This window comes from Henckelia pumila, chromosome 2, assembly GCF_033568475.1.
Source record: "Henckelia pumila isolate YLH828 chromosome 2, ASM3356847v2, whole genome shotgun sequence".
NCBI lineage: Eukaryota > Viridiplantae > Streptophyta > Magnoliopsida > Lamiales > Gesneriaceae > Henckelia > Henckelia pumila.
This window is the reverse complement of record NC_133121.1, coordinates 132,726,629-132,752,289: the sequence shown is the minus strand read 5'-3', so window position 1 is coordinate 132,752,289 and position 25,661 is coordinate 132,726,629. Positions and strand designations below refer to the sequence as shown.

The 25,661-nt window shown below is 35.0% G+C and overlaps 4 protein-coding genes across 5 annotated transcripts; 1 reads left to right on the top strand and 3 right to left on the bottom strand.

The window, feature by feature from the left end:
- The first annotated feature begins 2,111 nt into the window (after positions 1 to 2,111).
- Positions 2,112 to 4,413, top strand: LOC140883063 (protein SPIRAL1-like 1). 2 transcript variants are annotated; one of them, XM_073289369.1, is made up of 3 exons: positions 2,112 to 2,227; positions 3,097 to 3,377; positions 4,067 to 4,413. In XM_073289369.1, the coding sequence occupies exons 2-3, from the start codon at positions 3,126 to 3,128 to the stop codon at positions 4,145 to 4,147; spliced, it is 333 nt and encodes a 110-aa protein (XP_073145470.1). In that variant the 5' UTR covers positions 2,112 to 2,227; positions 3,097 to 3,125; the 3' UTR covers positions 4,148 to 4,413. The 2 variants fall into 2 exon arrangements, with proteins under 2 accessions (XP_073145470.1, XP_073145471.1); XM_073289370.1 differs by having other exon boundaries at positions 2,147 to 2,227; positions 3,094 to 3,377.
- A 730-nt stretch (positions 4,414 to 5,143) lies between these two features.
- On the bottom strand, positions 5,144 to 7,416 carry LOC140879415 (COBRA-like protein 4). The gene is made up of 6 exons (XM_073283116.1): positions 7,339 to 7,416; positions 7,156 to 7,235; positions 6,355 to 6,811; positions 6,105 to 6,252; positions 5,713 to 5,990; positions 5,144 to 5,568 (listed from the first exon to the last, which is right to left on the bottom strand). The coding sequence occupies exons 1-6, from the start codon at positions 7,388 to 7,390 to the stop codon at positions 5,282 to 5,284; spliced, it is 1,302 nt and encodes a 433-aa protein (XP_073139217.1). The 5' UTR covers positions 7,391 to 7,416; the 3' UTR covers positions 5,144 to 5,281.
- A 972-nt stretch (positions 7,417 to 8,388) lies between these two features.
- Positions 8,389 to 22,251, bottom strand: LOC140879414 (serine protease SPPA, chloroplastic). Its single transcript, XM_073283115.1, has 13 exons — positions 21,723 to 22,251; positions 21,148 to 21,331; positions 19,148 to 19,285; positions 18,617 to 18,787; positions 18,441 to 18,544; positions 17,507 to 17,574; positions 16,892 to 17,058; positions 16,102 to 16,171; positions 12,653 to 12,807; positions 11,558 to 11,663; positions 10,348 to 10,435; positions 10,114 to 10,257; positions 8,389 to 8,893 (listed from the first exon to the last, which is right to left on the bottom strand). The coding sequence occupies exons 1-13, from the start codon at positions 22,161 to 22,163 to the stop codon at positions 8,654 to 8,656; spliced, it is 2,076 nt and encodes a 691-aa protein (XP_073139216.1). The 5' UTR covers positions 22,164 to 22,251; the 3' UTR covers positions 8,389 to 8,653.
- Positions 22,252 to 22,535: 284 nt separating this feature from the next.
- Positions 22,536 to 25,601, bottom strand: LOC140882664 (isoaspartyl peptidase/L-asparaginase 1). The gene is made up of 4 exons (XM_073288799.1): positions 25,363 to 25,601; positions 24,900 to 25,133; positions 24,142 to 24,228; positions 22,536 to 23,206 (listed from the first exon to the last, which is right to left on the bottom strand). The coding sequence occupies exons 1-4, from the start codon at positions 25,525 to 25,527 to the stop codon at positions 22,724 to 22,726; spliced, it is 969 nt and encodes a 322-aa protein (XP_073144900.1). The 5' UTR covers positions 25,528 to 25,601; the 3' UTR covers positions 22,536 to 22,723.
- Positions 25,602 to 25,661: the final 60 nt, after the last annotated feature.

The window sequence follows — 25,661 nt, the reverse complement described above, 5'->3', positions numbered from 1 at the left end:
TTATTAGTAAATAGAAAATTAAAAAAATCAAATAATTTTTGGATTTCTTCAGAAGCAAAATTTGAGTTTCCAAATGGTCAATAATCTTTTCTGAAATATCAAATAACCATTGATATTTCGAAATGACACTAATCCTTCATTCTGAAAGATATTCTCCTTTTTTAGATTATATTAGACTAGCATTTTGTTGCACGCATTGCGTGCTAAACAATTCGTTATTTATAATAAAATTATATTTCAATTAAAATTATCAAATAAAATGATCTTGTTACAATCAAAAAGTAGGAGTAAGAGAATGATGAGTGGTTTGTAATGTATTTTATTTTAATAATAAAAAACACGCACCATGAAAAATGGGGAAATAATATGTGTGTGGAAATTGATTGAGAAAATCTATTGTATTCTAGTAGTAAATAGAAAATTAAAAAAGTCAAATAATTCTTGGATTTCTTGAGAAGCAAATAACTTTTAGGTTTTTGAAACATCGATAAAATTTGAGTTTCCAAATGGTCAATATATAATCTTTTCTGAAATGTCAAATAACCATTGATATTTTGAAATGACACTGATCCTTTATTTTGAAAGATATTATCCTTTCTTAGATTATATCATACTAGCATCTTGTTGCACACATTGGCACATTGCGTGCTAAACAATCCGTTATTTATAATAAAATTATATTTCAATTAAAATTGTCAAATAAAATGATTGTACTATATATTAAATACAAAAATTGAGAAAAATGAGAGAAATAGTTAAATGAAAAAATAAAATAATTGAGATAGTCGAAGGAAGCGGTTTATGGTGTGTGTTTTTCTTTATATACATATATATTGTATATTTTTGTGGGCATACCAAGAGACCAACTAAATGTCTCTTACATAATAGTAGTAATAGATATAGACGTCATTCTCATTTCATTCTATATATACCTTTGAAAGCAAATTAACTTCATTTATTCTCTCAACTTTTATCTGTGCTATTTTTGTCAAAATCGTGATAAAGTTAAGATACTGTTCAATACTTTGAGCTAAATTGTTGCAGGTTTCACCGTCATATATAGGGAACAATCGTTCACAATAAACTTCAGGGGACGAATATATTATAAGAAACTGTAACTTATTACACGTTTTCGTTTGATTTCGATTTCTGTATCTTTACAAAATATATTATTGTATTATCCATTTTGTTGTAATTACAATACAAATTCTTCCATATTTAAATATAATTATACGCACTCTGACATATTCTCCTGGCAAAAATTACCGAGATGAAAAGTCATGACACGAAAAAAAAGGGCAATTTGCTCAAAAATCCCCAAATGCAAACATGTTTTGCTTTGGGGTCCTTAGTCATAAAATGTGGTACAAAATAATACAAGATGTGGTACAAAACCATACAAGATGTGGTACAAATTAACAGAAATTGTGGTACAAAAAAGTGGCTAGGGAGTGCAGAGCAAAACATGTTTGCATTGAAGATTTTTGAGCAATTTGCACAAAAAAATAGAGATAAGATTAAATGAATAAATATGAGATGTGAATATGGTGTCGTGATGTTTTAAAGGAAAATCGATGCTAGCATATGCAAGTAGTTTTGGACTATTAGAAATAAATATCATCCGTTCCGTTATTAAGAAGAGTAAAATAGAATATCAATATTTTAAGACCAAACAAGTTACTTAACTAATGTCAAGGCTTTTTAGGTATGCACACATTTTCTACGAAAGTAATTTTTTGAAGTGGTTACAATATAACAAGATTATCATAAGCTTATGATATAATAAAATACTGAAAATAAATTAAGATATATTAATAAAAACAATGTCGTTTTCCATCATGGGATAATGGATATCAATTTTTATATATAACAATTAATATGATATAATATATATTTGAAATTAATTTAAGGTATTTCAATAAAAACAATTCCGTCTCTAATCATCGGATTGATCAATGATAAATACAATACGAGTCACGTCTAATTTTCCACCACAATTCATTTTACTCGGGATCGAATAAAAAGTTTTTTTTTCTTAAAATTGAAAAAAAAGATTATTATAATTGAACATCGAACCTGATAACTTTAGGTAAGCGCGAATAAATGGGTATTGACTATTGGCATAATGGTACATGGTTGTTTGAAGGGGGAAAGGAATCAAAGATATAAAGTGAGAGTGTGTTCACGAGGTTTCAGCTCGTTCTCTCATCCCTCACTCAAAACACAGGTCAGCACTTTTTCTCTCTCTACAATTTTCAAAAATCTCCATGTTTATTGCTTCGAATCAGTTTCAACTCAGATTACACTGGCTTTCAATGTTTTTTCAAATCAATCGTTTTAGATCTTTGCGATCGTTGTGATGAAAAAAGAAAAGATCAGTAGCGACATTGCTCGGATCTCCTTTTTGTATTTCATTTCCAGTCATTTAGATCTGAGCTCTTTTTTTTTTGTAGATTTTTACTGCAACCTATACATCTGATATATGTTTTCTTTTTTTTTTTAACAGTTGATTTGGTTGCGAGGTTATTGGTTTTGTTTGTAATTTTGATCTGATTAAATTTATCTTTTCGGTCTGTTCTCAAAATGCGAGAAAGATTAGCATGAGTAAAAAGAGACGTGATGTTTGATGTATAAGGCGTTTATTTATTATTTAGATTAGCAATAAAAAAAATGAGTTACTGCAATAGAAGTCGTCGAATTTTTTAAAATTTCTTGAACGAAAGTTGGTATTTTCATCAGATAGAAATTCATAGTCAAGGGTGGATCCAGGATCCTGAGTGGAGAACATTTCCATGTTTTCAAGGGGAGTGTAAAACCACGATGCCAATTTAAAATTTGAGGGTTTTAATAAAAATTAAGGTCCTAGGAATGAATACTACTGTTCTGGATTACGTTCTCGATAGCTTTTAGGAGAATCTTTTACGCATTAGCTTATCAATCTGATTTATTTTTCTGAACATATTCCGGTAATATGTGTGAATAATTGACTGAATTTACTGTTTCCCGAGATTTCAACATCCTCAAGAATAAGCAGATGGACACAATTGTGGGTTTAATATCTTGTTTATGTGTATTTTATCTTGTAAATTTTAGCAGGTTTTTATTGGGATAATTTGAACCAAAGAATGGGTCGAGGAGTTAGCAGTGGTGGGGGTCAGAGTTCTTTGGGGTACCTTTTTGGAGATGGTGGTGCCCCTGCCCCAAAGCCTGCCACAAACACTGTGGAAGCTCCTCCTCCGAATCAGGCTCCAGTGTCTGCTCAGGCGGTACCAGAGAAGGTTCCTTCTGCTGATAAGCAAATTCCAGCTGGCATCCCCGGAAGGCAAACAAACAACTATCTCCGAGCCGATGGCCAAAACACTGGCAACTTCCTCACAGTATGCCTATTATCCAATTGTTAAAGTTATGCATTGGGTTTTTACTTAGTTGCACATACACGTTCAGTGGGAAATTGACTCGACAAATTCTTACCTATTGTGTTACTGCCCAGAGTTGCTCAAGATTTAGGCATGTGATGGTAGGACCATAAAAGTTAACTGTTAAAATCATGCTGATAAACCTTTTTCAGATGCAGTAGTACAAAAATAAAGAACCAATGAAAATCATGCTTGAATCAGATCTGTATTCTTTTCTCATCGATAATTTGCACTTTTGAATGGTTAATTTTTTTCTTTCACTGCAATTTCTAGACACTCTTTTTCAATGTTTTCACTGTCACACCATGGAAATTCAAATTGACAGGATTTTTGTCAAAACCCATATGAATATGCTAATTGTCTTCATTGAATCTATCATATGCCATTAACACTATTGATATAGATTCGTTAGGCTTGCATAATATGTTTTGGATTTCCTTGTCTGCTGAAAGTCGTCTCCCCCAATATTTTGCTGTTTCATAAATCTCTTGTTTCGTTATGACAAACTCACTTCTTATTCCATCATCTTCATACTTACTGGTGTTTGCTCTTAAGGATTTGCTTGTGCAGATTGTGTCGCCATCTTGCCACTCTACCGATCTGGTTAGATTGTTGAATCCATAATAATTTTTCAACTTTTCTGGTAACAGGACCGACCATCTACTAAAGTCCAGGCTGCCCCAGGTGGTGGATCTTCCCTTGGATACCTTTTTGGAGGCAGCTCCAAATAATGTCTCTGTCTCAGCACATTCCAAGTTGAGTTTGTGATTTAGTGTTTGTCTCTTCGGCTCGTTTTAATTCGGGTCATTGCCAGCATGTTCATCTTAAATTTCATCTGTTGCTGTGAATTGTCATGTAGCCTAACTTTATTGTTGCCCTAAATGGAGATTGTTTGTGAGCATTTCCTTGCTTCATGGAGCTGTTTCTAAATTCTTGTCCTTGTTGGAGCCAACAAAAATTTATGAGTGGTGATATTATTGAATTTCATTTCGTGCTATGGTTGCTTGTGGATGTAGTAAATAAGGTAGACAAAAATTTGAATGCACCTTTATACTTATGACTACTTCAATTAAATTAGTAAATTGTTTTTCATTCTACACATATTTCGGGTGGACTGCATTCAGGATGTAGGTCTTAACTCCTAATAAATGCTGTCTTTCACCATAGGAAAATGTTCATCTGTATTATGTACTCAATTCCATGGATTAGTGGACCGTATTGATATATATGTTAATATTACTTAATATATATTGAATGGTGTTACTTTATTTGAAGTGTGTTCCCATAAGATTTGAGTTGGATCACGAGTTACAAGCTAGTAGTTGTGTGTATTTTTTTCACTCAAAAAATGGCAGTCCCAAAAATTGAAAAGATGAGACGATGTATTTTTCGAATGGAAATCACATTTTTTGTACAGATGATACATGTATTTGTACAACAGAATTGCATAGGTTCTTGAAATATTTTCGGCTTGGTACCCATTTCCATCATACACTAGAATAATTTCATCATACTTTTACGGACATTATCTCAATGATGAATTTAAGGGCGGGAGATTTATCAATACATGTGGGGACCACTGAAAAAATAGTAAACTTCACATGTATTGATAAATCTCAGCCCTTAAATATGCATTAAGGCAGTGCCTATACATGTATGATCTTCCTTACCCATACACTGATGTTCCCCTCATCTGGAAACCACAAAGATTCATCGTTCATCAAAATCTTTATAAAAAGATGGTACACATTTGCATCTCAAATCTTCACTACAAATAGGTGAAGCAACTACGTTCCTAGGACACTTGCAAATACCAAATATAGCAGCAGATCAACTATTTCATCAATTAATCACTAGGAAACTGATCACGGTCCAATAACTAAAAAGACCCAAATCATGGAACCTGCAATCTTTAGAAATGTCACAAGATTTTTATGTGCGGAGTTGGGTAAAGTGGGATATGCATCAGGTGGGGGAAGCTGACATTCATCGCCATTGAAATAAATCTTCCTTGGGAATCCCCAACCTTGCTTGAAGGTAAATGTATCTTTATCCTTCTTTAAAAGTACTTCAGTTTGAACATTTCCCAAGGGTCCAGCCTCCATCAGCAGATCATTATAAAACTTCATCCCATAAAACATACCTGTATCATCTGCAATCAAGACAGCACCACTCGAATTTGTCATTCACACAATGGAGTATGCATGCCTATTCGGATATGCAAAATTCCCAAGGGAAATTCAATTAAATCAAGCAAGAGCTATCGATGTGCAAGAAAGTGGGGATCTGAGCTTACTTATAGACTGGTATGGAACAATGGGCTTGTAATCAAAGCTAAATACTTGGGTGACGTTGTTTAGATTAGGATGTTGCGCAACAAGCGTCCACTGTGTGTAGTTCATCTTGTAGTTAAAATTTGTGATGGCAATCTTAACGCGCCAATAATCTCTGTAGTTGGTTTTTACGTGCCAGTGCACGCGTATGGGGCACATGTGATGTGTACATTGTAGCAATGGCTTGTTATCCTTCCTCGGAGTGTTGATTCCCGCCATTTTTAGCTTGTGTGAATCGCTCCTGCATGCATTAGTTTGATGTCATGACAAGAAGATGGCCGATTTTAAAAGGAAATTACCATTTATACTTAAGCTAGTGTGTTTGTGTAGCTTGGAAATTGAAAGAATTGCATACATGATGCAATCTTTTTTGTTTTGGCAACCACAAGAACAAGTTTGGCAAGGGACGATGGTTTCATTGTAAAAAGATGACAAGGAAACACAACAGCTTGGATGTTTGGACACCAATAGTTGTGAGTATGTGCACGTCACGTTCCATGTCACTGCATTGCATAAAACCATCAAGATCTTGAACATATTCCCAGGAAAAAAAAAGAAAAAAGAATTCAATTCTTTTTTTCTATAAATGATCAACATTTTCTTACTCAATGCTTGAGTTTTTCGCCTTCCATCGGGTGTTAAGAACACGGTTGAAGGCACAATCTTTGCAGGTCCACAAGTGTAGCCTGGTCCCGGCCCGAGCAACGTGAAATTCTTGGGGAGTTTTACGGTCTTATTGGATGTTCCGGACAGGCCGACGCTAACTTGGAAGGAAGAAACCGAGAGGGACGGGTCTTGGCCCCATGACGAAACAACACCACCTTTGCAACAATTAGCAATTTGCTGATTGTAAGGCACACCAGGCAGTAAATCTACTATTGTGGGTGTTCTTTTACAGCAATGAGGCGTATTTCCTTTGAATTTGGAGCAATCTCCTTGCTCGGTTGCTTGTGCACCCACCATCGACCAAATCACTTCTTTCTTAGCCCAACTCCACGTTAAGATCCATCCGGGGCTCATTATGTGGCGATAAATTTGGAAGTTGTTCATTGTCACAACTGCCTATAAACCAAGACATAGGAATATAAATCAAGATTCTGGTGCTACAAAGTACAAATATATATTTAGATTTGAACTATGAATATATGGTAGATCTTGTTTGGCTCATAGATGAGATGAATGATTCATAAGAGAAGGATGATAGCATAAGATGTTGATGCGTGTCGTTAATCTTTTGTAGAACTCGAGTCAAACATTGGAAAAACGAAGATTAATAATACATCAATGTCTAGAACTCGAGTCAAACATTGAAAAAAGCGAAGATTAATAATACATCAATGTCTGGTACTCCTCACTAATCAGCGCCTAATAGTGCACATAGCAATAGAGTATATTAAAATGCTTACCACATATCCATCCGCTGTCCATGATATCACATCCCATTTGATTGTAATGTTCCCAAATGGATCCAATGGATCAAATGACTCTAATCACCAAGAAATTTGAAGCACATAGAGATGACAATCAGTAATGTAAACGAGCAATTTACAAGTTGAAAATTGTTCAAATATCTGAAAGAGTGGATGTACCTGCTTGCCAAAAGTTCACTAGTAACAAGATTGCCCATAAGTAGAGCTTCATCTTGGGAGCGTATAAAATCAACCATTTTCCGAGAGTCATTTTTTAAAAAATTATTTGAATCCCCTTTGTGTAAATGTTTTGGAATATTTATCATAGGGTATAAGGTAAGAAGAATGTCTTGGTAAGACAAGTGATTTTACACCTAAAAGTTGTTGGCATTTCAATATTTCCATTGCCCTGTCTCATCATATGTTCTTGGCTTCATTGTACTTCGAGTCCATGGTGAACTTGTAAAAACTCAATGGGAATTTTTAAAATACATGTTTCATCGTGTGTTATGAACTGTATAATAAAACCATAAGATTGGTAAGAAAAACAATTTTTTTTTTAACTTTTTAACAAATGAAAAAAGTTAGAAAGAGAAATTTAGTAGCTTTTTAGTCACGTTTTGGTGAGGCATCATGTTTTTCCTCTTTGTTTACGTTATAGATATATTGAATCAAGTATTTAGTCATATCACTCTGTTACTTCGATGCTACTCATCCCCTCTTTAGTTTTTTTATTTTTTATTTCTTTTCAGTTAATAAATGGCCACCCGGAGCGTATTATTTTTTAAATGGTGACACACAACGGAGAGATTATACCGAAATCTTCTTCGTAGAAGCACACAAACCACAAATGACATTACAAGAGTTATCTAATAGGAAATATTTTTAATAAACTCAATTCAACCTTTCGAGAATGATTCTTGCATGGTAAGTGGCGGAATCTCAAAACCTTCATCGAGGCCACGAAAGATATGAAAGTCACGATGATAGAGAACTCTAGATATTATGCACGAATGTTAGAGAATTTGACTCGATGATAACTTTCTCATGCTCTATAGCCATCGACTCTCCCAAAGGTTCTTAGTACTTATCTCCTACGAGTCCAACCTATAAGGACTAATTTATTGTTAAGAGGCTTTCAACCTTGAATAGCATCTCATAACTTAGGGAACCAAACTTGGGATCATAAGAGGTGCAAGTGTCATGCAAAATTTAGCATGGAATAAATGGCGATAATAATGATTATGAGGTAATCCATACAAATAGTACATTGTCAATTGTCACGATACAATTCCACCATATAAAGAAGGAAGCACTTTGTCAGAACCAGTAAATAGTAATATGCATTTGCACGCAAGAAATATGGGATCACCTCCCTCGAATGGTATCAATTCAGGTGTTACAAGCCTTGGCGCCTGGTGGTTTCTTGACTGCCATATGTTGATATATATATACTCCAGTGCGTGATTGGTAGATATGTGCACGAAGAAAAACTTCAAAAATTAATAGACCTCAAGTAATCTTTAATGAATGTGAACACAAAGCTGATAGAAGAAGCCGGTCCATCGAATTTTTCAAACATGATACCATCCATGCGGGCTTGAATTCCATCAGAAGATGCCATAACCTGTAGCAACTCTTTGATTCCTTTGTCTGTTTCAACAAGGGAGTTGCCCAATCCGCTAATGACATCAAGCGGGGATGTAGAGGGCTTCGACAACTCAACAAGGGTGACCTATGTGTTAAACCATTTTAGTAAATAAGACCAATAAAGAAATTCAAGACGCAGGAAAATATGGAAATCAAGTAAGGCCTGAACTCTTTAAACTTGATTCCCAACAATAAAATTGCATTTAGTACTGCTTAAACCAGAATAAACTAATCAACACATGTTTTGTGCACATCAACATTACACACTATAGAAAATTCCTCAAAACACTTGGAATTTAACCAAATAAATTATTACAGAACCTAAGCAAAAAAGGGTGGGAGAATAACCATGCAAGTGAGGGTGTGCGACACAGCAGAAGACTATGAAATGTTTTTAACCCACCCTGATGGACAAAATACTGAAGTTGGCAACAGAAATTTCATGATTTCTAGAAATGTTTTATACATCTCTTAAGACATAATTGCAATTAAAAAAAGAAATAGAAAAAGTCCTGCATTGCACAGCAGTGAAGTGTTCCTCACACTGTTACATAGCAAATGGTTTGGGCATGAAGTTTGCAGGTGATATTCTTCAGGTAACATTTGTATACTCTTCATTTAGTTAACAAGAGAATAAGAATTTGAGAAAAGAGAGAAATATCGGTATAATTGAGATGGTACTGTTCTGTGATGCGAGAAGCAGACACAAAGATAAAACAACTAGGATTGAGTTTAGAATTTCTTATTTGAAATGTAAGCACATGGTATGATAGAGAGAGAACGGAGATTAGTGTTGAAAAAGTGTTTCTGAGAAATTTAAATTTGTGGAAAGAAAATTTTGACATGAAATAGCACAAGGAGAAAAATAAAAATAAGTTTTCCGAATGTTGCCAAAATGCTGAACGGCAAGTAACAAAAATAACCGGAGTAAGAACCAATGCAAAATTAAAAGGATGGAGGAAAATTAATCTTCAATACGTACCGAAAATTCCAAAAAGAGTATTGGAAGTAAGAAAGGAGAGTAGGAGAGCCATTGGCCAACCACACTCACTTAACAAATGTAACTATTTTTATATACTGTATTAGCTATTCATCTTTAGATGGCCGATTAATATTATATTGGATTTTTTTCCAACAAATTTCGCCAACAGATCATAATTTTATTTCATGATCTCTCAATAAATTTTGCCAACCCCATGTCATGCTAGTCGCTAAACTTGACGTACGCTTAAGCAATAACATAAATGGCGGGATAAAGTGAAAAACATATTGCATGCCAAGACTCAGAAGTTTCCTTGAAGAAACCTGTTGGTCCAATGGTAAATTAGCCTTTTGTTTTGCTATTGCCACAGCTCGAGAAACGCCACCAATCGCATCAACCAGACCCCGTGTAGCTGCATCATTACCAGTCCAAACTCTACCTTGAGCAACCTCTTCCATCTTCTCTACCTATCATAGTATTAATTCAAGTTCAATGAATATGGAATTAAAATCACCATCTTCTGACAAGTGGAGTTATATACGGTGCTGAAATCATACGGTCATGCATCTTGATGAGGCAGCCTTGTCTCGAAACGATTTATATGCATTCTCTGCAGACTTGGCAAAGAGTTCTGCTTCATCAGCCCTGCGAATCACAAACAAGACCACATTTTATCTAGAGATATTCGGGGAAAAAGGAAATGCCATGACATCTAAAGTAAACATAAGATGTGATACCATGATGTTCAACACTGTTACACCAACCATGCTATTAAATTCAAAACAGAGAATGGCTATCCTGGAAGACAATACTGAGACCAAAACAGAGGAGAAAAGTTCAGCAAAACTTAAAAGAGGTATTTCATCTCCTCAACCAAGCTCACCCAGGACTCGATTGATTTACTGGACGAGGACAAGCACACAAACCAACATAAATATGATTATTTTTTCAGGAACCATATCGGGACAGGCCTAAACCAAATAGAATTAAAGAAGTCCGGGTTCCTAAATGAAGCCCTGACCACCAACCTCCAACCTCCAACCTCCAACCTATGCTTAACGGGTAACAATTCGTTAAACTATTCTTGTCATTATAGGTATAGAGGGGCAACGTTGTGGAGGATTCCTTATGATATCTGGATAGTAAATGCTCAAGATGCCTGATATGCAACAAAATCTTCTCACCGAACTTACAACTAGCAAAGGCCACAAAATTGCCTTTGTTGACAATGGTAGCACTAATACAACAGGTAAATGTAAGGTGTCTGCTAGAAACATAGTAGTTAACAATGTTTTACTAGTTGAAACCTAGAAATATAACTTTCTAGACATCAATCAATCATGTCACGACGCCTTCATTGAAAATTTCATAAGGAATCTTGTGTTGTACAATATGCACGTTAAAGATTTGGAATAGGAAATATTTATGTATCGGTTGAACTTTTTCTAGCCCACATTGGACGAATTTTATCGTCCAATACTTACAATGGAGTTCGTCATCATCCAAACAGCTAAATCCTAGAAGCTTCGTGATCATTAGCAAATCAGAACACAATTGCCGTGAACAAATAGTAGATGTTTTTCAATATCTATTGGAAATAATTTTAGTTCAAGGGGTTACATATTTAAATATTTTTATTAGCACAAGATGAGTCCTAAAGATGCCATTCATTCTAAACGAAAATCAAAAGGAAATTCGAAAAGTGCATGCCTCCTTGATTAGAGTGAAATAACACGTGAATCTTTGATAGCACCATATTATGAGTACCTGAAAGGTCGTTGTTCAGCTGTGGTAAGCTCTGCATACCTTCCCTTTGATATGATCTCTTTATTGAAGCCAATTCTTTCATAAAGTTTCTCCAAATTAAACTTTCCTAGGAGCAAATTATAAAAGGCATAAGGATCCATTTTGCTTAAATAGTTTATTAATATTGACCCATTATATTCCCGAAAAATCATCCTTCAACTCAAATTCGGGAATGAGCATGTGTATGATTTGACATAGATTAAGCAAGTAATTTTGAAGTTAACTGAACTTTGACACTAAAGAAGACAAGGAAAAAAATAGCATAACTAATATGTTCCAAAAAGGTGAATAGTGATTCAGGCAAGAGAGAAATTGAAATGGAAAGTTATTCCAATGGAACTCAAGAAAACTGCCAACAATAGAACATAAATTTATAATTGCTGACAGCAGACTAACAAATTTGATGTCTATGAATACTTATTTTTTAACTCGATGATCCAATTATATAAAACACAGACACTTGAACATTGGAACAGAGGAAGGGAAAATAAATGGCACACGCTTCAATTTATTTCATATGTGACAAATTTCTCATATTGATCCTACGGTCGAAGCATCTAAGTTGTGTATTAATTAAATCGTTCAAAATTTCTATTTAATTTAATATAGCTCGACAAAAAATGCCATTGCACTGTTGAATAACGCAAGGATACTTGGTTAGTATATTTTGTTTAATTATCGATATATTAGGAAATTCCGTCAAAATCATGACCTGAGAATTGAAATTCAATCATCAAAGAAAATTAATTTAAATTATTTATATTGCATGTGTTTAATAATTTCATTTGAATCTCAATTTAGTTTATTAATTTATTAACTTATCGTTTTAGTTAACTAACGAATTAAATTTGAAGTAAATTTGTCAGATATCAATATATGTGGGAACGATACCCGTATCATTACACTATATTAAAACTTGACTCATACACTTGCAGTAAATATCGAGCAGCTTCGAGAGATTTGATTGTTATAGTTACTCGTGTTATCAAATTTCAAGTTCAGCACAATAAGATTTTTTCATACAAGAGACAAACAAATCTTTAAACAAGAAATCACCTGTTACAACTCCAATCGATCCGGTCAGTGTAAGATTCTCAGCAACTATGGCATCTGCACCCATTGCCATATAATACCCTCCACTAGCAGCAACATCAGCCATTGAAGCAACAACAGGTTTTGAGGCAGCCAAAAGTTTGATTTCCCTCCACATCCTATGGAAAGCAACAACATTGATAATGAGCAAGTGTCTTTTCTCTTTATGGATCCTGATCTTTTGATCCCAAAGTATTAAATTTCTTTTATCAGACCCACCCATCAAAATGAATTTGTGGTAAGATTCACGGAATGATGAAAGAGCTAGGGCATTCACCATAATTGGATTCAACAGATCTGAAACACACACTTTAACATAGCCAAATAATCTAAGACAAACTTGGTTTTTGGGAGATCTTATAACTTATAAGCTCTTCAAATTGGAGAAAGAGCCGGTTTGGTCTCATATGTTTGAGCCCTTTTACCGGTTCGATCCCAAATGTTTAGACTTTCCGATTTAGTTTTAAACGTTTAAAAACTTTGCCCGAGTTGATCTTTATTTAGTAGTTGAAATTAACGGAAGACGGACCCGGTTTAGTCCCAAATGTTTGGCTCATTTCCCGATTTGGTCCCAAATGTTTCGATGTTCCCGATTTAGTTCTAAACGTTTCAAAATTTTGACCGATTTTAGAGACATGAGTCATAACTGACACATGTCATGCTTACCGTTAGTTTACCCATTAAATTGACGGAAAAACCAACTCAATCAAAATTTCTAAAAGTTTAGGACTAGACTTGGAACGTTGAAACATTTGGGATCAAACAAGGAAAGGGGCCAAACATCTGGGACCACCTTTCGTCCTTCAAATTTGTTCGGCAAAAATTTGGTCAAACAACTTATAAGTGGTTAAAATAAGTTGTTTGACAGCTTACAACGATTTTCTATAAATATCCTTAAAGACCAAATTATCCTTATTAATATATCTCAAATCTACCCTCATAAAATATATCATACAAGTTAATTTCAAATAATAATAACAATTTCATTTATTTATTTATTATTACCATTATTAATTTAATCATAATAATTATTGTTTATTATGAAAACATTTATAATTGTAATTATAATTATTATATGTAATAGTGTCTATACATACAATTAATCTTAACAATTATATTATTATTGTTTTATTATTACTAATACAAAATTACTTTTTTAAAATTTATTACTATGCTTATGAGTAATAATACTGATATCATTATAGTAATTTTAATAATAATTATTAAAATATTATAAATATAAGTAGTCATCATCGTAGTTATAATATGTTAAAATAGTTATTGTATTAATTTTTAATGTTATGTCATTTTTGGCAATTGTCATATTAAAAGATCTTATAATATCAAAAGAATTCTCATATATAAAAAAATTATATCAAACAAACCAAAATCTTTAATATTCATTGCCTTAATTTATCCAAATATTTTAACAAATTATTTTTAAAATAAGACCTTACAACTTCTAAGTTCTTAAAACAACTTATAAGTTTTTTTTTAATAAAGCAAACACCCTCTCAGTCAATACCTGAAAGGATTTTGTAATTAGCCAATCAAACATGTGCAGGCGCTGGCAGCAAAGAATCAAAAGCATGCCACAAAATGTTTTTATTATATCATTCTTTAACAGGAAAAGATCCCGTTACAGATACGCATAAAAACAATCGTTTGAAAACCAGGATTTCTGGGAACATCTGCTAGCCAGATGGCATTATTTAACAATGAAACTTTCCTCAGAAAATGTCTCTCCACCTCAGCTCAAGACTAATTTTGAGAAAACACGAGTGTTAATGTAGCTTCATTGTATTTGGACGGTGGTGATTTATTGTATTTGCTGGCACGTTTGGCTGAAGAGGAACAAAAGAATTTTTGAAGATAATGCGGAATTAGGAGAGAGTGTTGGGAAAAGATCAAATTGCAGGCTTCTATGTGGATTAGGATTCATAAAGAGTTTGCTATGTTCTTGATTCTAGATTTAGTAAGAGATTGTAGCGTGATACTTTGTCGCTATTTAGTGGGTTCTAAGGGATCCATCTGCGGTTAACTTATCTGCTTTTTTTTAATTATTACATAGTCCTTTTTATATATATAATATGATCTCGTTTCTTAAAAAAATATTGTAGCTTTGCTGTTACAATCTAAACCAGTAGATCACCAAGAGAGGCGAAATCCAATCCTTACAATAACTAGAACAAGTCAAATTTCAAATACTTGTGGCCTAACTCATACTCTGGGATCTTTTCCAAACAAAAATAAATCACCTAAAGTGTTGCACCCCAAGGGTAAAAACTAAGCTTGGTAAAAACATAAATTTATTACTCTTGCTTTATTTATTTTTCTTTGGTTGAGGAATTATGTAACACTTCCCCCTAACCATAATGCGGGCACTGACAGAAGCAGTGCAAGGAGGCAAAAAATATAAGAAGCCTGATAGTCATGGAGGTGATATCAGGATCGTTTAAAGACAGATAACATTAATTTCATTAAACTGGGAAAAAAAAAAAGAAAACTCACTAAACTTCTGTTCGTATATTGTCCATAACTTACCATCAAACAAGAAAAAGCACATGAACTTCATGACAGTTATACATGAGCCAGAAGCCACTTTAGAGACAAATAATATTGTTCCTTTTAGGTTTTATGACTTGACACTGACCAATGGAGTTTTATTTGTGATTGACAATGCCTCCTATGTACTGTTGATTTTCTTATGATCATGTCAATACTGCAATGATGCTCAATCCTCAGGATCTATTTGTGTTTGATAACTGAAATAATATGTGAGCATTGATGGCAGCTTCATCCACAGCAGACTCTGTATATTTTGCCAGAATTAGTTCTTTGTTTTTTCATATGAGGTACAATATCTATTCTCTTATTCAGAAATTTTGCGAGCTCATGAGGTTTATTTATTGAACTTTTTCCTTTCCGTCCGTCCTTTGTTTAAATAACTCAGCTACTTTGTCAGTAGGACTGTAGGATTCCGGATTCTCCAATTAAATTGTGTGTTGATTGTGAGTCTAGCAAGCCAATTGAATATTATTCCCAAGAGAACAATAGAAGTGTTTCACCTTCAATAGTTGTTTCAGACACATGGAATTATTCTTCTGGGACTCTGTCTCATGGTCCTTTCGTGATTACTTTCTTATGATCCTTTCGCATGGTAATCAATGCGTATAACACATTGTGAGTTGGTTGACAAATAACATCACAGCGACTAAATACTGGGTTTTTCTAAAATTTTCGCAATGGGGCACTAAATCAATGAATCTGAACTAAGTTAACCCTAATATAATAGCACAACTATTTAAACTTATCATTTTTCTGATTGACAATTTAATAGTTCCATGTCAATTAAAACAAATAAATACTACCACGGGAAAGGAAAAAGAAAAGAAAAATATATAGTGCCTTACAAGTCAGAAGCAAGAGCATCTCCTCCAGGACTATCAATGCGTAGGACAAGAGCCTTATATCTTTTCGACTCTGCCAAATTCCAACACCAAAAATCAGACAATTTTTTTTTTTGATCAGAAACAAATGTCATGTTATTAATAGGTAAAAAAGTTAAAAGTTACATACAAATGTGGACCAGAAATCAGACAAATAGAGAAGTATATGATTGAATTTAACTTAAGAGGACATGACAAAAAGGGGAAAAATTAAACAGCAGCGTTGGTTTCTCTGTGCTGATAGAAATAAATATGTCAAGAAGAACGGTGGAGGACACAATGCCACCTAAGAAAAAATTACCAATACTCATTAACATGTAATATAGGCTATATAGCACAATGGCGAGATGATATTTTGTAATTGAAGGGTTTTTACTGGATCTTCATAAATTTTTTAAATGTTAAAGGTTATCATCGGTGAAAACATGAGGAGTTGTCTGAATGCTTCAGAGGTGCTTGCCGCGGAAAAACACTTGGCTTATGCCTCCGGACAAAAATGAAAAGGGATTCAAGTGCTAGAGGCTAGTACGACATAGACTGTATCCAGGTACAACAGATCAGATGATCCAAGTATTACTCTGGAGCCGCAAACCCCACTAACTTTTCTTTAGTTTCCAGATGACATCCTGATAACTGGGGACAATATGTATACTTGAACTCCAATGTATATCCACATCAGGCGTAGTTGGACCAAATATTTTAAATGTAGATAAGAATATATATGTTTTTGCATACACAGAAGCAATCCACATACCTCTTACGCTGCGAATCTTCTCAATGAACTTCTCAGAAACAATCCCTGAGCTGGATGAACTCAATGGACCTCGTGCACGACTAATGCTTCCGGAGGCTCTGATAATAGCTATTTGATCTCTATAACCTGTCAATCCGAGTGTCCATCTCCTAACACGGCAGTAAGTCCTGCATATGCACATGCTCAAATTGTTGTCCTTAAAACATATAAGGAGATACATTCCACAAAAAGAAAATAATTTATCAAAATATGATGGAGTAAGAAAGTCATAGTCGCAGATAAAAATAATGATAACAAAATGTTTGAAGATTTAAACCAGTGCTACCGATAGTTTCTAAAACTTACACAGCTAAATTAGATTTTAGATTATCATCTAGGTACATTTTCAGTAATTTAACCCAACATCAAATTAATATTTAGTCTAAAACAGTTTTAAGTCTAATGTAGGCGAACAGTTAATGCATATACTTTAATCATTTAATTGATGCAAAAGTGCCAAAAGACATTCATATTGGCATTCGTAAAAGATTATAAATTACTCACATGCAACGAATAATTTTGGGCAAAGGCTGGATTACAAGGGAACAAATGATAAAGGCGTGATTCTCAACATACCTGTAGTCAACTGTAGGAAGAGTTTCACTAGAAGGAATACCTAAACGCTCTTTCAACATTGATGTAACCTGAAACGCGGAAATATAAAAATAAAAAAAAAAGTAAGTGAATAATCAATATAATAAAGAGCACATTCGAATTCAGGACACACGAGTCATTTAACCTTAAATATCCCCGGATTACACATAATTTAAGTCCAAATATATTCCTGTGTGACTTTGGGGATAAAAATTTAATGATTTCTTGAATGTTCTGTGAAGAGGAATGTAAGCGAAAATGTGAGTGTCTACTTGTGTGGTGACAGACGATGATGCCAGATGTGATCTTACACAAAACACTCCCAAGGGTCTAGTTATGTTATTTCAGTGAGCACCAAAGATACTGAAATCAGGAATCTCAACCTTAGATGGAGCTATGGTGGGGAGGACTTGCCTGAGTACCAAAGGTGATAAGCAGACACTACGGGTCATCATGCACTAATAGTATGTGCAAGTAAACAAATGACAAAAACAAAAGCAAGCATAGCCTAAGACTCTTAGGAGGAAACGACTTCCCTGACTAATTTCACATCCCAATAGGCTTTCGTATATATCTATTGACTACATATCAATTTTATTTAAATTTAAGAGTATTATTTCAAGAGATAAAATAGGTCCACAAAAGGGTGAGAGTGCGTGGTTCATCCAACTCAGAATTAGTCAACATAACTAAATGTGATGTCTATGTTTCTTAAAAGATGCTGTCCCAGTAGAGGCATAAGCCTTAAAGATTGCTCAAGTTTTCCCATAAAGGCATAAACTAAGAACATTCAGGCATGTAGAAGCACAACTTGTTCAGGTGCTATTTGAGTCAAACCATGTATAAAGAAATTGAACAAAGGCGACATATTGTCTAGGTCTCCACTATCCAATAAGAAACATACAACTTACTTTACCTCATCGTCATACTTTGTATCCGTTATCCACCCCTCTTCCTTTAGTCTCTCAATCATATACACTCCTTCATTTATAAAATTTTCAACATCTTCTTTTTTCTTACCTGCATGGTGAACAATATATTAAATTGTTCTACAAAAACTTGAGAAAACCAACACATAAAGCGCAACGCTACCTTTTGCAAGAGAAATTGTATCTACCCAATTAGCATAAATATTGTCAAGTAGAGTTGTCAACATCTCACGATTTTCATTGGATATGTTTTTTCGCGTGAGTTGATCCCCAGCACTCTTATATTTACCGATACGTTGAACCTGCGGCTCAATGCCAACTTTTTCCAGGACACCTACAAAAATACGAGGAATAATACACCTACTTCCTCTGACATCATTTCAAATAGCACAAACATATCCTACGAAAATTATAATGATATCTACCTCCCCAGAGGTTCAAATATATATATGTAAATATATTGGGATTTTCAAAAATTATTCTCCTGTTATGAATATTCCAAAGAGTTTGGGATTCTGATTGCTCGTCATCATTCTATTGTTGCCAAAACTGGGTCCCAGTTCAACTTTATCTGAAACTGCAAATCAACTTGAAATGACAAATTCGTGCTATCTACACCAGTCTTACAATCTGGGCTAACAAATTAATGGATGCATAAAATGTTGGGTCCTATTCAGCCACCAAATCAACTCACCTCCAAGGAATGATGCCTGAACAGTCAACCCGTACAACTGAAAGTATGCACTTGGGGGTGCATAGAGCTCATCACAAGCACAGCCGATATAATACTCCTTCTCTCCACAAACTGGCACATATCCAACAATGAACTTGCCTACATATTCCCAACAAATTTATTCAGTAATTTTGTTTTATGAAATATGGAGATTTATCAGGCTAGATAAAAGAACTTCAACTTTGAAATTCATTTAATAATCGCAAGAGCCTCGGTTAATTAACTCAATTTAATAAGCTATACCAGATTAGCTACTTTATCCAGCTACGAAATAATGTATAGCTTCATACACAGTTTCTATTAGTGTTGGATGAGAAATACTTCAGCTGAACATCATATCAAGTTATCAGTTGAATAACTCTATGAGATTACATTGCCTTAGTAAAAATAAATGAACTTTTGGCAACTTTGGATGATAAACTAATCATGACATAATCGAACACAACTCTGCCAGGCACAGGCTCTTGTTAATAAATGAAAGGCATGCAATAAAATAAGACTTCATCAAAAAGTAATCAAATATTTGCATTTGCTTGTGTCAAACTGTAAGCATCAACTGCACATTAATTTCGACTGATAAATTGACAACCGAGCTTAGATGGACATATAATATTAATTAATTGATATTCAACAGTTTATATGACCATAGTCATAGAAAATCCTAGAGTGTGAAAGAGTAGAGTTCAGAATATTAACTGTTGAGTTAACCTAGTATGGAGAATAGTGAATATCATAATCAAAGCACAAATGAAGCTGTTGAAGTGCTTGATAACCAATTTCCTTGTTATCAGTTTCATAAAATGAAGAATACCCAAAACCTACTATTTAATCTCTACATACACTCCTAATCATAGAAGAAAATGTGCTCTTAGGCTGAGTGGTTGATGATACAATCGACTGATGATTCAAAAATTAATAAAATGCTAATTGGCAACACGTATGGTATATTTGACTCATGGTAGGAATAAGGATAAAACTATCTACTGAAATGACAATTTTGTCCATCTCTCATTTTTTCAGCCTCGTATTTGCATTATCTTCCCGTCTGTAAAACCACCAATTTTCCACCTTAGGTTTCTCTGTACAAGGCCACCCCATTTCTCCCCATCTTTATACCCTCCTTAGTCCTCTCCTGCCCATCCTTTTTCACCACATATGAAAGTTGTTTCAAGTCAACAAATTTCCGAGAGTGGTGGGATGGAGGACACCAAGGTCCAAATGTAGGTTGATTGGTGGATCAATGCAGTCAACATCAGAGGAAATTGAGATATTGGAAGAGTACATTGATAACAACTGGCAGCGCATCAGAAAGCAGTAACTTCTCCCTCACAAGGCACAAACAAAGTGAATGGACAAAATTGACTAGATGAAAGTGGAGATAAAGCGGGAATGTACAGCAAATGCAACCAATCGCAAAAGGTTTGTGAAGAAGAAAGTATCTAGACATTCCTAATTGGCCACAATAGAAATCTTGATCAGGCTCAAGGGAGAATTCTGGGAATGGACAAAATAAGCCACAAACAGTACCATATATTAAACTAATTTATGTGTGAGGAAGACAGCTAGTTTTAGAGTTTTCAGCACCCTATCCTTAAGTTTCCCAAACTTAAACTCTATCAAGGTCAGAAATGCTAATCTACTTTGTTACGATTAAGAATTGAACTTGGACCTTACTCACCCCAAAAGCTAGCTGAAGGGGGGAGGTTGTCTTTGTCTATATATTAAACTCCCAGAAAATTTACCTAACCAATGTAGGACACAACTAACACACCTACACACTTATCACGCCCAGGATTGGTGCGCGGAGAAATTAACCCAACTATGAGCACTCCAACACGGCAACACATAACGGTAGAACCTGGGTTCTGATATCATGTTAAGAATTGGACTTAGACCTAACTATCAGAGCCATGAAGCATAAACAATTCAAGTGCAAGCCCTAAAAGAAATTATAGGAATACCTGATTTCTTAAAGTCCAATATGTGTCTGCGCATTTCTTCAACTTTTCCCCACCCACAATTCAATGGTTCAATATGGAGATAAATACCCGAAATACGAGGATCGTAAGCTGCCTTGATGAAATTCTCACATAATTGAGGTAAAGACAATCCAGAGGAAAAACGACTCTTCAGCTGATCAGATACCTGTCTTAAAAACAGGGAAGATGCTTTCAATTTCATAACCTAATGCCACCAACATGGACACCATTTAGAAGGATTCAGTAAATTAAACCAAATGCAAAGCATTTCACCTCCCCCCAAGCTAATTCTAATGGCATACTGTCCTTCGCAGTGTTGATTCAGTACACAATCCGTTGTGATTTCTAAGTGTATCCCATGTGTCCTCTACCATATCAATCAGTCACTCTTCTGATGTTTGTAGTAAATTACACAGTAATTTCCGGAGTTAAAGCACAAAACTTCCAGAGGTAAAAAACTACAATAATCACCGTAAGAACAACAAACTCCACAACTCAAACTAACATCACCAAATAACAATCAGCAGCTACAGGGAGGACGAAAGTCGAAAATTCACCTCTCCGCGTAGCTTCATCGTCAGAACGCTGCCCTTCTTGACACGCTCCCAAGGCCACGCAATTAACATTTTAAACTTCACAACAAAACTCTCCCACATATCATACCCCTCAAACAAAAACTCCCCACTTGGGTACTTTTCCTCACCACCAATAGAACTGTTGCTTCCACTATCAGCAACGTCCTTGTTTATCGCTTCCAGTTTCACGGACTCATCGGTTACTTTCTCGTTTCCATCTGTATCAAAAGCCCGAGCTGAAAAATGGCGGGTCTGTTGGAGGAAAGATTGAGGCTTCTTCCACAAAGTGTCGACAGACAAACGTGGAGAGCAGGCGGGCAGACATTTTATCGAATAGGTGGCGTGCCGATGGACAGAGGGGAAGTGAGGCGCGAGAAGGAGAGTAGCCATTCTGACTCTCACGAGTGGCAAGAACAAAGGCATTATTATATTACTATTGTGATGATGATGTGAAATCAAAGGTCAAGGTTAAAAGGGAATCGAAAGAAATTGTTTTATTATTTTCTTCTATTGATTGATTTTTCACTTCGAATCGATTGAATCACAAATTCATTTAAATGCCACACCTACTTTTTTTTTCTTAATTTTTTAAGTAATTGCTTCTAATTACATTTGAAGAACATAAAAGTTGATTAAAAAAATTTAATCATGCCATTTTTTTTGGAATTATCACGATAAAATTATAACTTTTCGAGTAACTGATGAAATAATGGTTTAATTTTAGCTTTTGACTGAATGAAATTTTAAAAAATTTGATGATAAAATTATAACATTTTGGATTGAGATGAAATCGGCTGATTTCTAAGCTGAAAATATTGCATTTCTTGATCTCCACAATCCAGTGGAGGTAAGGTGAATATGACCATCAAGAGACAAGACCACAGGTACAAGATGCTCATCGACGCAGCCTAGTCTCCTCAAACATGAAATTAGTCGAATGATGCTTGATACAAATTTTCGACATAAATACGTCAATTTGAACCTTAGCATAATGGATCATCTGGCCAAATCTTAACCTCAGAATGGCCATCTTCAGTAGCACATGCACAGAACATTCCAACTGTATTAAAGGGCATGGTAACTTCTCCTTTGGCAGACACAGCAATCAAGCCAGTAGTGTGCTTCGGTGCACATTCCTCTACAACATACGCCGCCGCTTCTTTGAGAGAAAGCCCTTTGTATTCCATAAGAGCAGCCACGTCTCTGGCAACTGTGGCACGAATTATAGATTCACCTTTACCAGTTGCCGAGACTGCACAATAACCATTGGCATAAGTTCCTGCGCCAATTATGGGCGTATCGCCAATCCTCCCCACCATCTTGTTGACCAATCCACCAGTAGATGTAGCAGCAGCTAAATTTCCGTTACCATCGACAGCCACACATCCAACAGTACCATCTTGACTATCCAGGGAAAGAACCGACGCCTTCTCAACAACTTTTTGAGTGGGCTGTGTAAAATCAATCTACAGATATTGATGCAAGAATCTTAGCCACTACCTTTACAAGTATCTTGTCAAATATTCTTTATATCAAATTCCGATTTTGGGAGAACTAGACATCCTAGATGTTCTCTTGCAGTTTAAAATTCTTGTGATCTTTCTCAAACTTTAGAAGTCGCACGCGTGTAAACCATACAAGGCTCAGATTAAAAAAAACAAAAAACTATATGAGAAAGAACACAATACTCTACATGCTGTTGATGGTATCATTGATTACATATTCTATAAAATCACTGGTTTACAGAAATTTATGTGATTCAAATAAGAGAATCTTTCAGTGTCAGTGGTTTCCGAATGTGCATACAATTCTGGGATAAAAAAGTTTGGATTCAACATAGAAAGCAGCGGATCTTAACAGACAATATTCAAATTCATTCCAATGTTGATGCCACTTTACCAAGTTATTCAATAAAAATTTATTTGTTAAAATGACATTGCATGAGTGGCTGTTATTTTCCCAAGCGGCCAAGCTTAACATACTCTTGTCATTGGTCAAGAAAGGATTGCATTTTGACATCCTTTGGACAAAATTTTTGAAGTTTAAAATGTTCAACCTTTTATCATAAAATAGCCTCAAAACTGCCCTAAGTTAACGACGAGATATTGGAGATAATATGCGGTGCACATTTTGCAGGTTTGATATGCAACATGATTACTACTCAGAGAACTTACTACAGACTATTGCTCAAGTTGAAAAATGAACGAGTTAATTAGAATCCTCCCATCACTAAAAAACAGAGAGGAATCTGAAAATGAAACATTGATGATGAGATTGATTAGAAATGATAATAGTAGTTCAAATTCGTCATATAATTGAAGCACAAGTTCTCAAGATGGGAATGGAAGCAAGACCAATAACAACGAAAAAGAGATAGGGAAAAAAGGGAGAGAGAGCATACCTGAACTCTGTTAGCTACTTTTGCTTGTTTTAGCCTCTCAATATTTTCTGGAGTTATAAAATGGCTCGAATCAATAGTTTCAACGTCCTATGAAAAGGACAAACAAAAATCACATGACCTTTGTGTTTCCCGGGTTATATATTTAAAATTCATTAAACAGGCAAAATAGAAGATTCCATCAAGGGAGAGCAAAAAAAATAGATTATCAAGGTCAAAAAATATGTGAAGTATATTTGAAATCTACTATCATTCCATATTGGAAGACAGGAAAGATTGGATGCTAACACAAGCAAGTAGGAGACAAAAAGGTGAACTTTTTATTCAACATTATAATTTTCGTGAGAATCACTCCACTCTGAACCTAAAAAATTCTTATGAAAATAAGAATATGACTAGAAACCACCTATGAAAAAAAGTGAGAAAAAACTGAAGCATAAATTTTTTTAAAAAAACATGTACATTGAGCTGCATGGAAAGGTTAGATTATTTGTTAATACCAAACATTAGCACAAAGAAGAACGTTGATTAACATATGGGGCGTGCTTAGACGGTATAGCCTAGTTCCATTTACTGACTATCAATGAGTGGCATTCAAAATTATACAAGTAAAAGAGGAACTTATGGACTAAATGAGCACAAATTCATGTACATAACCACGAAAATCAAACGTGCCAGCAAATTTCAATAAGAAATTAACATGGAGTATACCAAATGAAAGAAAAAATAGAAACAAAGACTGAGCAGAAACTCTCACTAACCTGTTCCCTCGCAAATGCCTCAGCTCCATCAAATGCAAGATATATGTGAGGAGTTTTCTCCATTACCAGTCGAGCTAAAGAAATGGCATTTTTCACAGTGGTGAGACCAGAAACAGCTCCACATCTCTTCGTGTTTCCATCCATGATGCAAGCTTCCATCTCAACAGTGCCGTTGCTGGTCAAAACGGACCCTTTGCCCGCATTAAAATGTGGGTTATTTTCGAGTTCACGCACCTGCATCATCCAACATCCGTAATCAATCTATATATCCAAAACAACCATCTCCTCATTTGTCCACACCAAATCGATGTCTAAAAACTAGCAAGAACCTCGGAAATTTTGAACTCCCAAGTCCCAACATCACGCAGTTCTTTGTTTTTTCACCAATAATACATTAGAAGCGAGAAAATTAAAAAAAAAACACACACACACGCAGGAGGATAAAAATTTCTTAAGTACATACAACGAGTTCGACAACGTCCAAGGGTGGTTGACCAGCTTTGAGCGCATCGACGCCGATCTGGAGGCAATAGTGGAGGGCCGCTTCTCTGGGCTTCAAGCGTTCCGGCGGCATCGAACGCGGGATGTCACCGGCGCCGCCGTGCAGTGCTATTGCCCAACCACCCATCGCAACAAGCACCACCTCGCGTGAACTGTGTATGTATCTCTTTTATAATGCATTTGTTGGCGAGTGGGCGTATGATTTCTCCGTACGCAATCTTTGCGATTATTTAATTTTATTAGTTAATTTTTTAAGTCAAT